General features: G+C 41.9%; 1 protein-coding gene across 4 annotated transcripts in view; it reads right to left on the bottom strand.

Annotated features, from left to right (window-relative positions):
* The window catches only part of traf3ip1 (TNF receptor-associated factor 3 interacting protein 1), a 52,872-nt gene that overhangs the window by 24,305 nt on the left and 12,292 nt on the right, over positions 1-16,275 (bottom strand). For all 4 annotated transcript variants that reach the window (XM_036958946.1, XM_021579251.2, XM_021579250.2 and 1 more), the window contains 10 exons: positions 15,651-15,812; positions 14,735-14,863; positions 14,045-14,470; positions 13,876-13,950; positions 3,726-3,749; positions 3,477-3,555; positions 3,323-3,340; positions 3,031-3,115; positions 865-957; positions 131-269 (listed from right to left, as the gene is read on the bottom strand). In XM_036958946.1, the coding sequence (XP_036814841.1) occupies positions 131-269; positions 865-957; positions 3,031-3,115; positions 3,323-3,340; positions 3,477-3,555; positions 3,726-3,749; positions 13,876-13,950; positions 14,045-14,470; positions 14,735-14,863; positions 15,651-15,812 (1,230 nt within the window). The remainder of the gene's footprint in view (positions 1-130; positions 270-864; positions 958-3,030; positions 3,116-3,322; positions 3,341-3,476; positions 3,556-3,725; positions 3,750-13,875; positions 13,951-14,044; positions 14,471-14,734; positions 14,864-15,650; positions 15,813-16,275) is intronic.

Raw genomic sequence — 16,275 nt, 5'->3', positions numbered from 1 at the left:
CTTAAAATAAAGTGGTGATCCTAACTGACCTAAGACAGGGAATTTTTACTAGGATTAAATGTCAGGAATTACGAAAAACTGAGTTTAAATGTAAGTAAACTTCCGACTTCAACTGTATGTGCTCCCTCACCATCTCCATGTCGGGCATGTCGGGGGGAGGAGGAGCAGCCTCCTGAACCACAAACTGCTCATCTTCATCCTCCTCTTCATCCTCAGAGAGCTTCTTCCCCTCCATTATGACAGCCGCCGGGGGCTTGGCACTGGTCAGCCTGCAACACACACACAGGGCTTAGAGGGGGCAATGGAGCAAAGCACATACAGTGGGGCAAAAAAGTATTTAGTCAGCCACCAATTGTGCAAGTTCTCCCACTTAAAAAGATGAGAGAGGCCTGTAATTTTCATCATAGGTGCACTTCAACTATGACAGACAAAATGATTTAAAAGAAAATCCAGAAAATCACATTGTGGGATTTTTAATGAATTTATTTACAAATTATGGTGGAAAATAAGTATTTGGTCAATAACAAAAGTTTCTCAATACTTTGTTATATACCCTTTGTTGGCATTGACAGAGGTCAAACGTTTTCTGTAAGTCTTCATAAGGTTTTCACAAACTGTTGCTGGTATTTTGGCCCATTCCTCCATGCATAATTTTCTCGGGCCCGGGTTCAGTTGCTAAACATTGTGAAACTTTGCAGATAGAAATGTCATGGAATAGAGCTGACGTGAGTCCTAAATCTACATGTTTTTGCTAAATCATACATTTTGAAAAGTTCCAAAATGTGACCTGAATGCAGTGCTGCTATGCTGACAACTGTATCATTCATAGTGACACAGGAAGTAAAAAGTATGAAGGGAGGTCACCGTTCGGCCGGGGTCACGTCAGCATAGCTCTCCTGCCTCTTGAACCGAGGAGGGGCGGGCCGTGCGCTGTTGGGCCGAGGTATCCTTCGGTTGCTGGTTGGGAAGAGGAGAAAGTCAAGCCACACTAATGAATGATCAGCCACAGTAAGAGTAATGGGGAATATTTAAGATTAATAAAGTTCATATTTAGCTAAGAGTAAATAACACAACGCTTAGCATATTTATATATTTTCCCTTTCTGTAACACACATTTCAATTGTTCTATTTGTGACACGGGTTGATGGTCACTTGACTCTAGACTGTTATTGATTAAACTCATTCTGTCGATAGTGATTGACGTCAGGCTGACGGTACACTTAACAGACGGCACACTGATATTATATTGATGACCTTATGAACATTGTTTGATTCTGTAGCAGCTGGCAAAGTCACAGTCTTTTGTTGTGGCTTTGTACAAGCCTCTCTGGGTGGTATTTACAGAACATTTGGTACTGTGTGATTAGAGGGCCCGTTAGACATTTTCTATGCTGGAGGGTGTTTTCCATGTTGCAACTTGTATTAAACCAACTTGATTCATGATAGACCATATATCCTCTACTGCTCTCCTTTCTGTTCACCTGGAAATTCCTTTAACAGTCAGTAAACCCCACTCTCCCTCACCAATATCCACCAATATTATACATAGCAGGGTCTCTCAAAGCTGATCATGGGGACACACTGTATATGCTGTACTGTACTCGAATTGAGCATCAATTCAACACCAGGAATTAGCCATCAGATTGGTTGGTTCAGAAGAACCATTTAACCAAGAAACTCTGGGAATCACGTCTTCAAAGAATCACAGATATTCAAAGCCAGATAGATAGAATCAGGACAGTGTGAAAAGTTACTGCATTTAGTTAGAACAATTATTCACATACTAGCCAGTTCATTCAGTCTAATTGGAGTAGCTGGTTGTAGTGAGAACATGAAAATAAGAGTGGTCCCCAGAACGAGAGTTGAGAAACCCTACTCTATTGGGACCTCAATTGCAACACTAACCATTCAGTCAGTCACTCAGTCTACCATGGGATAGCATGTGTTTGATGTTACGCTGAGAAGAATGTAATTGAGAGTGGGGACTAGCAGAGCAATTTGTTGTGGTGTAAAAGAGAGAGAAAGTGGCTAATCAAATGTAATGAGGGGGTTGAGAATACACAGGGTGCGTCCCAAATGACACCCTATTCACTGGATTTAGTGCACTACTTTTGACCTGGGCACTCTGTAGGGAATAGGGTGCCATTTGGGACACATACAGTGTTAAGTGCGCCCGTTGAGTGCGGCGGGTTGATCAAAAAGGAGAAAGTGGAGGGTTTGCATCAGTGAATGGAGTTTTGTTTTTGTAGCATGTTTCGAAACTCTTTCTATCCCACAGAGAAGAAATTGGCCAAAACTTCAGTTTTAAGCAGTGAGGTTATGGGAGAGACCATTTCAATTGTTGCTGACTGTGCAAATTGAGCGGTGCCCTCAACAGGGCATACAATTAACACTTGACAAATGTGGGTAGTAAGGGCACATGTGCAAGTTGTGATGTAAAGCAGAGAAATGCTGCAGTAGCTATTTTCAAAGTATTTCTGCCGTTTTGTTTCATAACTGCAAAACCGCATAGCTGGGGAGCTGTGCGCAGGGGGTTAAGTGCAGATAGATTTATTTTTTGGAGGCGCTGCACACAGGCTTAACAGTTGGTCTAATTTACTCGAAAGTCTACAAAAGTAAGATTGTCCTCATATTTCTTGACTATTTCAAATGTTTTGTTCATAAGCTCGGTTGTTTTTCCATGTTTGATTGAGTCTGCTGCTTCAACTGATAAAGAGACGCATCTACTACTAGTCAGTTCCAAAATCTAATTTTGTCTCATCTGATATTTTGGATAAAATGAAATTACTTTCTTACCAATACATTTCTTGTTTTAGAAACATTACAAAGCATGGTCATCTGTTTTTTTTTATTTATTATGTTTTTTAAATGTAATTATGGAAAAAAATATATATATATTTTTGCTGGTAAATGTTTTTTATTTTTTAATCGACCTGAAACAGTGGCTGGTTGACCAAAAATAAAAATGTTAGGCCATGGCCCTCAAACCCTGCTAATTTGCTTAAATCATCTGTCAAACGCCACACAGACCTGTGGGCCATGTGGGCTGGCACTGCGTCTGTGGCATCGCCGTTCTCCAGGGGGACCGGCCTCTCTGCCAACGGAGTGTCTCCATCTACAACAACACAAGGTGATGCTGACATGAGAACTCACATATTTCATTGGAACTTACAATCAATGGACTTGAAAGCAAGAAATGCTGATGGCTAAGGCTTATAGAACAGAGACACATAAAAAATGTCCACCCTGGATCACTAAATGAAAAAGACACCAGCGCCATCTACTGAGAGATGGTATAGGTGCAGTGAGAGAAATTACTCACCTCCTTCACCGTCAGACTCTTCCGGAAAAGAGGCGACAAAAAAAGTATTAGATTTTTTTTCTTCTCTCTACTCATATTATTGTGTAAACAGAAGTATGACTTTAGTGAAAGGCTAGAAAGCTGGGATATTTGAGAGGAGCAGAGAGGTTTTTACCTTGTTGGGCTCCTGCTTTGGGCATGCGCCTCTGCCCCTTAGCAGATGAAGGCCGGGGTATTCTGGCTGGACTGTCAGACTGAGGAGAGGAGGAGAGAAGGGAAGAGAGATGGAGGAGGAGAGTAGAAGAGAGGATGACTGAATAAGTGTCCCCCATTCATGTTTATGAGTGCACACACACTTATAAACATGCAGGGTCATTCTTAGAAAAAGGACATAGGCAGCCCCGTTTTGAAAATAAGAGGTTACCTGCTTGTCTGTGACTTCTGCGGCCTATAAAAAAAACAGAAAACACAGGGTAAACATTTGATTAGGAATTTAATCCAGGCGTGTCCGAAACTTCCACCAAACGGCGCTACAATGGAAGTAAAGCAGTAGGAAACCAAGCTCCTATGATAAATGGCATAGCACTATTTCCAAAGCATGGCCAGCTACGATAGGCAACGGAAAACACTCATACCGTACTACCCAGTTTACCCTTCCCAGTTCTATGCTTTATAGCTCTAGCGAGCTAGACTAGGGAGCATTAGGCTAGAAGGCCACGGAAGAGATACCTCTTCAGCTGTATCAACAGGTTCCAGTGGAAGCTTCCAGTGGTAAAGGAGCACAGAAATCAACCATTATCACACTGATAGCACCACAGAAATAGCCTACATAAGTATAATATAATATTCTCGAATATGTAAAAAGCCAAATGTGTCTATTTCTAAGGATGGCAATTTCGTCCTGGTCTATGGCCATGCGGTACTAGCACGAGTGGTCTATGGTAGCTAAGTCAAATCTGTCACACAACTAAAGCACATTCAACATCAGTTCATGAATGTGGTGAGAGTCTATAGCCGTCTGAGAAAATGTGGAGACTTCTTTATCCATCTCTGGTGGTTTAACCTCCTGGTTTTACTGAATGAAGAGTGCTGTAGATTACAGCAGTTTTTGAAAAATTTGGATCAAAAACCTATATATGCAATTTAGCAGACACTTTTATCCAAAGTGACTTACAGTCATGCGTGCATACATTTTACGTATGGGTGGTCACAGGAATCGAACCTAATACCCTGGCGTTACAAGCACCATGTTCTACTAACTGAGCTACAATGGACCACAATCCTAATCTGATGTATTCTATCCTAGCAACAAGCAAAGCTGAAGAGCCCTTGAAATGAAGCAAGCGAGCGAATTAGCATCCACTAACACAAAACCAGACAGAGCAATTACAGCAAAGATTGATACAAATAAATGCATCAAATTTGATTTGTCACGCTTCGTAAACAACAGTGAAATGCCTACTTATGGGCCATTCCCAACAACGCAGAGAAAAACAATAGAAAAATAATAACAAGGAATAAACATATATATAACTTGGCTATATACACAGGGTACTAGTGCAGAGTCGATGTGCAGGGGTACAAGGTAATTGAGGTAGATATGTACATATAGGTAGGGTTAGTGACAACGGGATAGATAATAAAACAGTAGCAGCAGCATAAGTGAGGAGTCAAAAAAAGTTAGTGACAAAAAGGGTCAACGTAGATAGTCTGGGTAGTTATTTGGTTAAATATGTAGCAGTCTTATGGCTTGGGGGTTCTGTTCGATCCAGACTTGGTGCATCGGTATTGCTTGTCGTGCAGTGTTTAGGGATTTCCTGGCACCGCCTGATATAGTGGTTTTGGATGGTAGGGAGATTGGTCCCAATGTACTGGGCCGTACACACTACCCTATGTAGTGCAGTTTCCGTGATTGCCAGTCCAGTTGCTCTCAATGGTGCAGCTGTATAACTTAAGGATCTGAGGGCCCATGCCAAATATTTTCAGACTCCTGAGGGGGAAGAGGCGTTGTCGTGCCTTTCTTCACGACTGTGTTGGTGCGTGTGGACCATGTTTATTCCTTAGTAATGTTGACACTGAGGATATTGATGCTCTCTACCCGCTCTACTACAGCCCCGTCGATATGGATGGGGGCATGCTCAGTATGCATGTCAAACTGCCATTCTTTAAAATCAGTTTTCCGTTAAAACGATAAGAAATATTCCTAACATTCCATGTGAATTCACAATGCAGAATATGGTCATATTGCGTTTGAATGCTAGGAGGCAATGAAGTACTATCGTCCGCAGTCATAATTACAATAGGCAATCGGTATACTGACATACTGAGAGCAATGAAACAAATGACCCTGTCTTAAATGCAACCAATAGCATAGGCCAATGAAAAGAGTGGAGACACAGATTGCACAATGAGGAAATGACAGAAATTGTATTTTAAAATATTGTGAAAGGCCTTTTAGCTGTGGCCTGCTGTTCATTGACAGCCACAACTAATCAGCTGTTTGATATGTTGCGCGTGCTGCCTGACTGTAGGCCTACCCGCTCGTGATGTGATACAACACAATCCACAACAATTTTTTTAAATAAGCAATTGATCCTCTCCGGGTAAAATTATGCTCTCTGGTGTAGTAATTTCAATGAATTAATTCATTTCTGTACAGACATGAGTCAATTAATTATATAACATGGTACATTTATTTCAATTTACCTGCAGAACCTCCAGCACCCTTCCTGCGGCTGTTTTCTTCCATGCGCTGTGCTCTCCCAAAGGCCAAATAAATCCACACTTACTATTAATTATAAATTCAATGAATAGTGGTCAGTAACCCCATAGGAGGTTATTGCGTATGTGAATCATTTCACTAAGTCAATGAACAAGTGATTATCAAATCATTTATTTATCCTGTTTAGCCAATAGTGGTTTTAGCCATACTGTTATAAATTCAAAAAGGCACTTGCACATCTGAGCTATCTTTTTTGCAGGTGCATGGCATTAGTTGAATAAAATGAGAAAAAAGTTGAAACCCGCACACTGCTCTTGATAGTATCACTGCTCCTTAATAAGCTTTACGTATTGGACTCAAGACCTTCGTCAGAGCTTTTGTGAGTTATCTTTAAATTAGCCACATTTAAAAAATCCCAAAGGTTCTGACGAAGGCCGTGAAGCCGATAAGGTATCTTCAAAAGCGAATTTAAGTAGGACCATCCGGTTGCTCTGCTCAAACCATCGTATTACGCTACTCTCATCACCCTATTGGGGAACCTTCAATACGGCTGGCTAGTCGATCCAGGGCGAATGGAGGGGAAATCAGAACGGTTCAGGACTACCCGACAAGTCACCGAATAACAGACAACTATGAAGAAGGACAAATGGAGACAAGATGCTTGAACCATTTTGGACAATCAGGGCCTTACAAGCGTGCCGCAAAAAGGCCCAACCCCCTTTCCAAGGCTGGCCCGTTTACCGAGAGATCCCTGGCAAACCCAGGCATTTCACGTCAATACACTCATGATTTCTTGCTCAAAGTGGGCGGCGGTTCGTGTGCAAATATATGGTTATTGTAGGTGAGAGTAGCTTTTGAATGTGGCAATGTTGTGTCTCTGTCGTTTTCTCCATCTCTTCTTTAACAAGTATCCATGTTGTCATTCCACTAGGGACCTGTTTTCAGCATATTACATCTCCAGTCAATAACCGGTGCAGTGTGTGTGTTTATCCTGTGTTCCCATTTAATTAGTTGGTAAATAAATCATTCAACCAATTTGTGTAGTACCGGATCACAAGTAAGGCTTGGTTTTTGCAGATGCATGAAGGCTGTTCAGAATGGTGATATGATACGAGGTTATGGTTAATAAGTTGACTGTTCACAAATAGGCAAAGACCTTCTAGAGTTTCATTTTGGAGATGGTAACTCTTTAAAGAACTGCTCTCATGGTGCCCCAGATCCTAATGAGTTAAGGGTTACATGATTGATTTAAAAATAGGGTAACAATTAAATATATAGTTGATCTAATTAACTGTCTTCAGATTAACCTGACACATGCTGAAAACAGGAAAGGGCCTTCCCCAAACTGTTGCCACAAAGTTGGAATCACAGAATCGTCTAGAAGGTCAATGTATGCTGTAGTGTTAAGATTTCCCTTCACTGGAACTAAGGGGCCTAACCCGAACCATGAAAAAACATCCCCAGACAATTATTCCTACTCCATCAAACTTTAAAGTTGGCAGTATTCATTGGTGCATCCGCCAAACCCAGATTTGTCCTGAGAACATGTTTCCATGTTATCTAATATTAGGTTTTGGTTGAAGATCTGATAACCTTCAGTGTAACAAAAAATAATTTAAAAAACTATTTAAATCAGAACAGGGGCAAATACTTTGTCATGACCCTGTATCTCCTACTAACGCTATAGCATTTTAGCATAAGTATTTGATGATAATGATGGGGACCTGTTCGTCGTAGTTTGTTTATAACAGCACTGTGATTTACATTAAAAACACTTTTTTGGTTTGGGACTTTTTAAATAACATTAACAATCCCAACTTCGTTTAAACATTTTTACGTTCACACCCCTAATGCATGCATGTGCAGTGCCTTCGGAAAGTATTCAGACCTTTTGACTTTTTCCACAATGGATTAAATAAAACTAATTCCTCAGCAAGCTATACACAATACCCCCTAATGACAAAGTGACATTTTAGCAAATGTATTAAAAATAACAAATAAATAAGGTATTTCTACATAAGTATTCAAACCCTTTGCTATGCGACTCGAAATTGACCTCCGGTGCACCCTGTTTCAATTGATTATCATTGAGATGTTTCTACAACTTGACTGGAGTCCACCTGTGGTAAATTCAAATGATTGGACATGATTTGGGAAGGCACACACCTGTCTATTTAAAGTCCCACAGTTGACAGTGCATGTCAGAGCATAAACTATGAGGTTGAAGGAATTCCGAGAGGATTGTGTCGAGGCACAGACCTGGGGAAGGGTAACAAGACATTTCCGCAGCATTGAAGGTCCCCAAGAACACAGTGGCCTCCATCATTCTGAAAAGGAAGAGGTTTGGAACCACTAGGACTCTTCCTTGAGCTTGCCGCCCGGCCAAACTGAGCAATCGGGGGCGAAGGATTTGGTCAGGGAGGTGACCAAGAACCCAATGGTCACTCTGACAGAGCTCCAGAGTTCCTCTGTGGAGATGGGAGAACCTTCAAGAAGGACAACAATCTTTGCAGCACTCCACCAATCAGGCCTTTATGGTAGAGTGGCCAGACAGAAGCCACTCCTCAGTAAAAGGCACATGACAACCTGCTTGGAGTTGTCCAAAATGCACCTAAATACTCTCAGGTCTGATCAAACCAAGATTGAACTATTTGGCCTGAATGCCAAGCGTCACGTCTGGAGGAAACCTGGCACCATCCCTACGGTGAAGCATGGTGGTGGCAGCATCATGTTGTGAGGTTCTTTTTCAGCGGCAGGGACTGGGAGACTAGTCAAGATTGAGGCAAAGATGAACGGAGCAAAATACACAGAAATCCTTGATGAAAACCTGCTCCGGAGCGCTTAGGACCTGAACTGGGGCAAAGGTTCACCTTTCAACAGGACAACGACCCTAAGCACACAGCCAAGACAACGCAGGAGTGGCTTCGGGACAAGTCTCAATTTCCTTGAGTGGCCCAGCCAGAGCCCCGATTTAACAGCTCTGGAGAGACCTGAAAATAGCTGTATAGCAACACTTCCCATCCAACCTGACAGAGCTTGATAGGATCTGCAGAGAAGAATGGGAGAAACTCCCCAACTACATGTGTCTCAAGCTTGTAGCATCATACCCAAGAATTTGGGATACTTATTTAAATGTGGTATTTCGGTTTATTTTTTATTTATTTAATAAATTAGACCTGTTTTTGCTTTGTTATTATGGGGTATTGTGTGTAGATTGATGGGGGAGGGACAGTTTTAGAATAAGGCTGTAACGTAATACGGAACCGTATTCTTTGTATTTTGGTTATCAGTAAAAAAAACTCAGCAGGCTTAACTTGCCGACTGCCATAAAATGCCACAAATTGTTTGTCTTTCACTGAAACAATGGAGAGGAACCAAAAATATCAGTTTCAGGCTACTAGAATTCTTTGCAGTTTGGTTGTATTCATTTTTTTTATTTGATCACCTACCCAAATGGGGCAAGCTCAGAACAGGCTCAACAATCTCAGAGAAGGCTCAACAATCTCAGAGAAGGCTCAACAATCTCAGAGAAGGCTCAACAATCTCAGAGCAGGCTCAACAATCTCAGAGCAGGCTCAACTTGCACGACTGCTCAGATTTGGGCACTGATGAACACCTAAATTGGAACGCATTAGCTGTACAGTAACATGCAATACATGATGTCAGAGTTGTGTCTCTTCGCTTCGCAGTGATCTATGGGTTTTGATTGACAGTCGTTGTGAAATTGAGCACCCCACGTGAAAAGTGACCCACATCGCTCCTGCTAATTGGGCAACCTTTACAAATGTTTTGTTGTCTGAGTGAGGCAAATGCTGTAAATTAGGAGGACTATGGATTTTGAAAGATGAGACATTGAGGATTATAATAAATACTGCTTTGACTTCACATTTCCATATCATAAAACTCATAAATGTCATATACAGTGTCAACGTTTGTGATCACGATGTTTGATGTACAGTTACAAGATGACATTGCGTCATACCCTGGGTTGTTCTGAACAGAAAGAGCCTACGTTTGTCTATTGTGAAGAAAATATTCAGTGGTACACGCACTTGAATGCACTCATGACTAGGGCTGTTGACCGTATTACCGCCACACGGGCAGTCATGAGTCATGACTGCAGTAAAAAATGTGTTAGTAGTACCCAACTCGCTAACAATCATCAGGTCACTAATGGCCTGGTATTCAGGACTCCATTGTCCCTCTATCCACTCCGACATCAATGCAAACGCATTCAAAAATCCCAAGCATTTATCATCAAAACAGTATGTGCTTTTAAAACTCACTGTGATTGATCAATTTGAAGAAAGAAGTTCAACAATAGGTTGAAACGGAGTTTAAAACATGGTCCTTGTGGATGTTGTTTCAAAGCCTAACAGAACGAAATGGACAGATCTTTCTGAGGTGATAATTCAAAAACACCCTTATGCATATTAGAGATGATGCATAACCATATATATATATATATATATATATATATATATATATATATATATATATACACAGTGCCTTGCGAAAGTATTCGGCCCCCTTGAACTTTGCGACCTTTTGCCACATTTCAGGCTTCAAACATAAAGATATAAAACTGTATTTTTTTGTGAAGAATCAACAACAAGTGGGACACAATCATGAAGTGGAACGACATTTATTGGATATTTCAAACTTTTTAAACAAATCAAAAACTGAAAAATTGGGCGTGCAAAATTATTCAGCCCCCTTAAGTTAATACTTTGTAGCGCCTCCTTTTGCTGCGATTACAGCTGTAAGTCGCTTGGGGTATGTCTCTATCAGTTTTGCACATCGAGAGACTGACATTTTTTCCCATTCCTCCTTGCAAAACAGCTCGAGCTCAGTGAGGTTGGATGGAGAGCATTTGTGAACAGCAGTTTTCAGTTCTTTCCACAGATTCTCGATTGGATTCAGGTCTGGACTTTGACTTGGCCATTCTAACACCTGGACATGTTTATTTTTGAACCATTCCATTGTAGATTTTGCTTTATGTTTTGGATCATTGTCTTGTTGGAAGACAACTCTCCGTCCCAGTCTCAGGTCTTTTGCAGACTCCATCAGGTTTTCTTCCAGAATGGTCCTGTATTTGGCTCCATCCATCTTCCCATCAATTTTAACCATCTTCCCTGTCCCTGCTGAAGAAAAGCAGGCCCAAACCATGATGCTGCCACCACCATGTTTGACAGTGGGGATGGTGTGTTCAGTGTGATGAGCTGTGTTGCTTTTACGCCAAACATAACGTTTTGCATTGTTGCCAAAAAGTTCAATTTTGGTTTCATCTGACCAGAGCACCTTCTTCCACATGTTTGGTGTGTCTCCCAGGTGGCTCGTGGCAAAGTTTAACCGACACTTTTTATGGATATCTTTAAGAAATGGCTTTCTTCTTGCCACTCTTCCATAAAGGCCAGATTTGTGCAATATACGACTGATTGTTGTCCTATGGACAGAGTCTCCCACCTCAGCTGTAGATCTCTGCAGTTCATCCAGAGTGATCATGGGCCTCTTGGCTGCATCTCTGATCAGTATTCTCCTTGTATGAGCTGAAAGTTTAGAGGGACGGCCAGGTCTTGGTAGATTTGCAGTGGTCTGATACTCCTTCCATTTCAATATTATCGCTTGCACAGTGCCCCTTGGGATGTTTAAAGCTTGGGAAATATTTTTGTATCCAAATCCGGCTTTAAACTTCTTCACAACAGTATCTCGGACCTGCCTGGTGTGTTCTTTGTTCTTCATGATGCTCTCTGCGCTTTTAACGGACCTCTGAGACTATCACAGTGCAGGTGCATTTATACGGAGACTTGATTACACACAGGTGGATTGTATTTATCATCATTAGTCATTTAGGTCAACATTGGATCATTCAGAGATCCTCACTGAACTTCTGGAGAGAGTTTGCTGCACTGAAAGTAAAGAGGCTGAATAATTTTGCACGGCCAATTTTTCAGTTTTTGATTTGTTAAAAAAGTTTGAAATATCCAATAAATGTCGTTCCACTTCATGATTGTGTCCCACTTGTTGTTGATTCTTCACAAAAAAATACAGTTTTATATCTTTATGTTTGAAGCCTGAAATGTGGCAAAAGGTCGCAAAGTTAAAGGGGGCCGAATACTTTCGCAAGGCACTGTATATATATATATGAGCCCGAAAAAAATCCTGAATGAAAATAATGATTGTGCCGTTATACAATACATAACCAACCGTATATTACACATGGCAGAAAAATATTTTTTTAAATACTGATTTAAGATATCTTTGGTACAGTTGGTTTAGCCTAAATTAAACTCATTCAGATTTATCCCAACAATTATAGTGAATTTGTTTTAGATTTTGAATAGCCTAGTAATAGGACTTTTTTTCCCTTCACAATTACGACTGGCACATTACCTTTAGCTACAGATTATCTCACCACATCTCTTCTACTCTCTCCTTCATTCCTTTCTTCAGCACGCAGAGAGAGGGGCTGTCAGCAGCTTTTATTTTTCTTAAGTTTAAACTAGACAAGTCAGTTAAGAACAAATTCTTATTTAGAAATGATGGCCTACCGCGGCCAAACCCTAGCCCGGACGACGCTGGGCCAACTGTGCGCCACCCTATGGGACTCCGAATCACGGCCGGTTGTGATACAGCCTGGAATCAAACCAGGGTCTGTAGTGACGCCTCTAGCACTGAGATGCAGTGCCTTAGACCGCTGCGCCACTCGGGAGCTTAATGAAATATGTTTAGTTGTGAATACATGTTATGATCGTTGTTCCCGAACAGATTTCACTTGGTTTCCCAAATTAAGCACTGGGTAGCTGCAGGAACAGGGTTGGAGAGCCCATGGCATACAGAGTTTGGGTGGAATATCACCTGTGGCACAGCGAAATTACCGGAGTAGCCTACTCAACATGAGCGAAAAACGTCCCGGCGGGAAAGTGGCCTCTATTCACCATTCCAGTGCATATGGACTACATGTCTTTTTTTTCTCTTAACTGTTTGATAACGGGCCACATTAAATCAAAACTAACTTTACATATTAATAAAAACAAGATTAAATTGAGAAGTCTGATGGATGAAAATATGATCACTTGATGAGAGAACAGCATGAGCTTTTTTGTTGTTGAGACTTTTAAATCATCAATAGCCTATAGGATGCATCATGCAGCCCGTATATATATATATATATATATATATATATTTTTTTTTTTTTTCTAGGGCATTCCAAGGTGTCTATCATTCACTGAAGTTGCCAAATAACTAAATCTAGCATATAGAAAGAACCTGTTTCAAATGATCACTTCATATGCGTGCACCCTCGCTCCAGAATGGGAAAATTATCCATTCTATTTCACTCAGTTCAATGATATTGTCCTTACTATAAAATCATATAATATAAAATAATGGCACAGGACTTATAAGCATATCTTGTCTACTAAATGAACAAGCCTACAGCCTATGGCACGGTGCATCACCAGATTACAGTAGGCCAACTCATATTCTGTTCCTCTGAAATACATTTCCATATCATAATGTTTCTTTAGACCTGCCTAAAATAAAGAATTAATTTAATTGGGACGGTGTATATTCAATAGATTCACTAGAATGTTTTAAATGTAGATGTTCCAAAGGTGCTCATCAGAGGCTTGTATGCAGCTTGTATGAGTGGTGCTATCCATATTCATCTTAACTAACATTCAATTACCCTGAGACCGGCAGCATGAGACCGGCAGCCTTTTGCATGACAATAACCGTCTGACAAAAAGTAATGAACACTGCAACCCTACTCATGACTCCTTTCTACACACACCCAAAATCATGACTGACAATAGTAGATACTGCTCATTGGAGAGAGGGGAGAGCTTACCGCTGGTTCAGGTTTGGTCGTTTTACTGGGCTCCTCTGGATGTGGTCGGTGTTTTGACTCCTCTGACGCTCTGGCCTAAAAACACACACACACGGATCTCATAGTGTTGCTACTGTTACGTTAAGGATTTAAAACGGGACAAAGCCATGGAATGACTGACATGCGCTACCTTTTTGTCCCCTTTCTCTGGCACTTTGGTCTTCTCCTCCCCCTGTTTGTGTCTGGTCTCTCTCGCCTTCTCCCTTTCTCCCTTCTCTCGCCGTTTATCCCTGTCTCCATCTTCCTCCCTATTTCGGTCTCTCGCTCTGTGTGTCTCCTTGTCTTTGCTCTTCTCTCCGCCTCTGTCCTTCTCCCTCTCCTTGTCTCGTTCCCCGTCTTTCTCTCTTCTCTTGTCTTTGTCCCTCTCTCGGTCCCGGCTCTTGTCCTTGTCGCGGTCTTTGGTCCGGTCTCGTTCGCGGGCCTTCTCCGACCGCTCTCCCTTGGGGTGGGGCTCCTTCTCCTTGTTGCCTCGCCTGTCCTCCTGCTCTTTGGGCTGGTCCGGGTCCTTCTTCTCCCGGCCTCCACCGACGCTGTGCTCTCGTATCTCCTTCCTCTCCTGGGGAGACACACACACACTTGCATTGTCACCATCCCCGCCAGCCTCAACACATTGTGGTAAAATAAACAGTCACAGCAGTACGGCCCCTGTATGACTAGTCTAGATGCAGTTAGAGGTTAAAGTTGAAAAGAGAAATCGGTTTTTGAATGACAGAAACTAGTGGTGACAGATATCCATGTCTGGCATTCTCATCCATAGAATTAGAATGGTCTGAGGGGATAAGTCTTGTCCACTCGATGAGCTCTAGGTGTCTGGTCTCACCTCTCGGTCTCTGTGGCGCTCTCGTCCCTCCCGGTTCTCCTTATCCTGGGAACGGGAGGTGCTGGCCTTCCCTTTGGGGTCCAGCTTGTCCCCCGCCAGCACCCGCTTCACTGCCTCCTCACTGGACAGCTATGGACAACATGACACAGGGGACCGTCATGATCATTAACTCACATTCTAACATACTGTGTGAATTTTCATGAAGTTTGTTTATTAGATTTTAATTTTCTGTATTGTAATTTAAATTTTTTGTATTGTATGGGGAGTGCAGATTACTAGCACACATCAATCTTTATCCAGAATAACATGCACACCGATCTGTCAATAATGAATTTAATTACATTTTTTAAAGACCTATGTAGCAAACATTCTTCAGCCATTAGAGTACAACAATACATCAACTATTGAGGATTAAAAACACAAAGTCTACAGACTTAATTCCATTGTGGTCCTTACAATCAATGCGGTGTATGCTAGCTACTCGATTAATCTACATGTGTATGAACAGTCTGCTACAATGAAACCTCAGGGAGGCATGGCAGAGTTCCCCTGAGCTCGAAGCCCTTTATTTACACTGGCTGGGTCCAATTAAAATGTACTAGAATGATCCTCTTCAGACCCAGGAGCTCCAATAGTGTGTGTAAACATGCATGACCTTTATCTGGATTACTCTGTTTTAATGTTGATGTGTGACATGTACGCCAGAAACGACCAAGGTATTTGCAGCAAGAATTAGCCCATCTTGTGTTCTTTACAATGTCTGGGAGAAGTGCCCTCTCCTGTCTATGTAAAATGTATTTGTTACAGTATGTTGCTTAGGCCCTTTTGTGGACCGTGTGTGTGTTGGGGTGTGTGTGTGTGTGTGTGTGTGTGTGTGTGTGTGTACATGAACATGGATCATTCCAGGCAGACAGACCTTGTTGAGGCAGCACTTGGCTATAGCCTGCAGCAGCTCATTGGTCTTCTCGGGCTCGTGGCCGGCTACGATGCGTGCCGGCTTGGCCGACAGGGGCTCGCCGCTCACCAGCATTACCACGTCCATGGCCTTCTGCAGGAACGCCATCTTAGCATCCTTATCCTGCAGGAGAGAGAGAGAGAGGTAGAAAGGGATTGAAAGGTCTTAAAGTTGTTGTTCCCAGTCCATCATCCAACGGGAATGTTTTTTTTCCCTCTGAGGTTAGCATAACAAAACCGCTGAGTAGGTCTGACGCAATTACCGTATAAAACGACTGTTATGGATGAAGACAGTCATGAAAATAAACGTCAGAACCGTTTAAGAAAACTTTTTTTAATAGAACGGGCTTGGAACCGCTAACCCTAGCAATTTGACTGGCAAACTAATGGGTACACTCGCAATGGCTGCCTGGTATTGTGACGCAATCATTTCCATGGTAATGTAGAATGTTCAATCAAATGATGGTAGCGCTTTGCATTTTCAACCCGTATACAGGTAGGAGTGTAGTGGCTGTACAGTTACATACTATACATGACGTCAGAGCTCAGCGTCTCCGCTTCACAGCTCTGTATGGATTTTGACAGAC

Source organism: Oncorhynchus mykiss, chromosome 22 (genome assembly GCF_013265735.2).
Source record: "Oncorhynchus mykiss isolate Arlee chromosome 22, USDA_OmykA_1.1, whole genome shotgun sequence".
In the NCBI taxonomy this organism is placed as follows: domain Eukaryota; kingdom Metazoa; phylum Chordata; class Actinopteri; order Salmoniformes; family Salmonidae; genus Oncorhynchus; species Oncorhynchus mykiss.
Note: the sequence above shows the minus strand (reverse complement) of the source record. Positions and strands in the feature narration are given on the sequence as shown.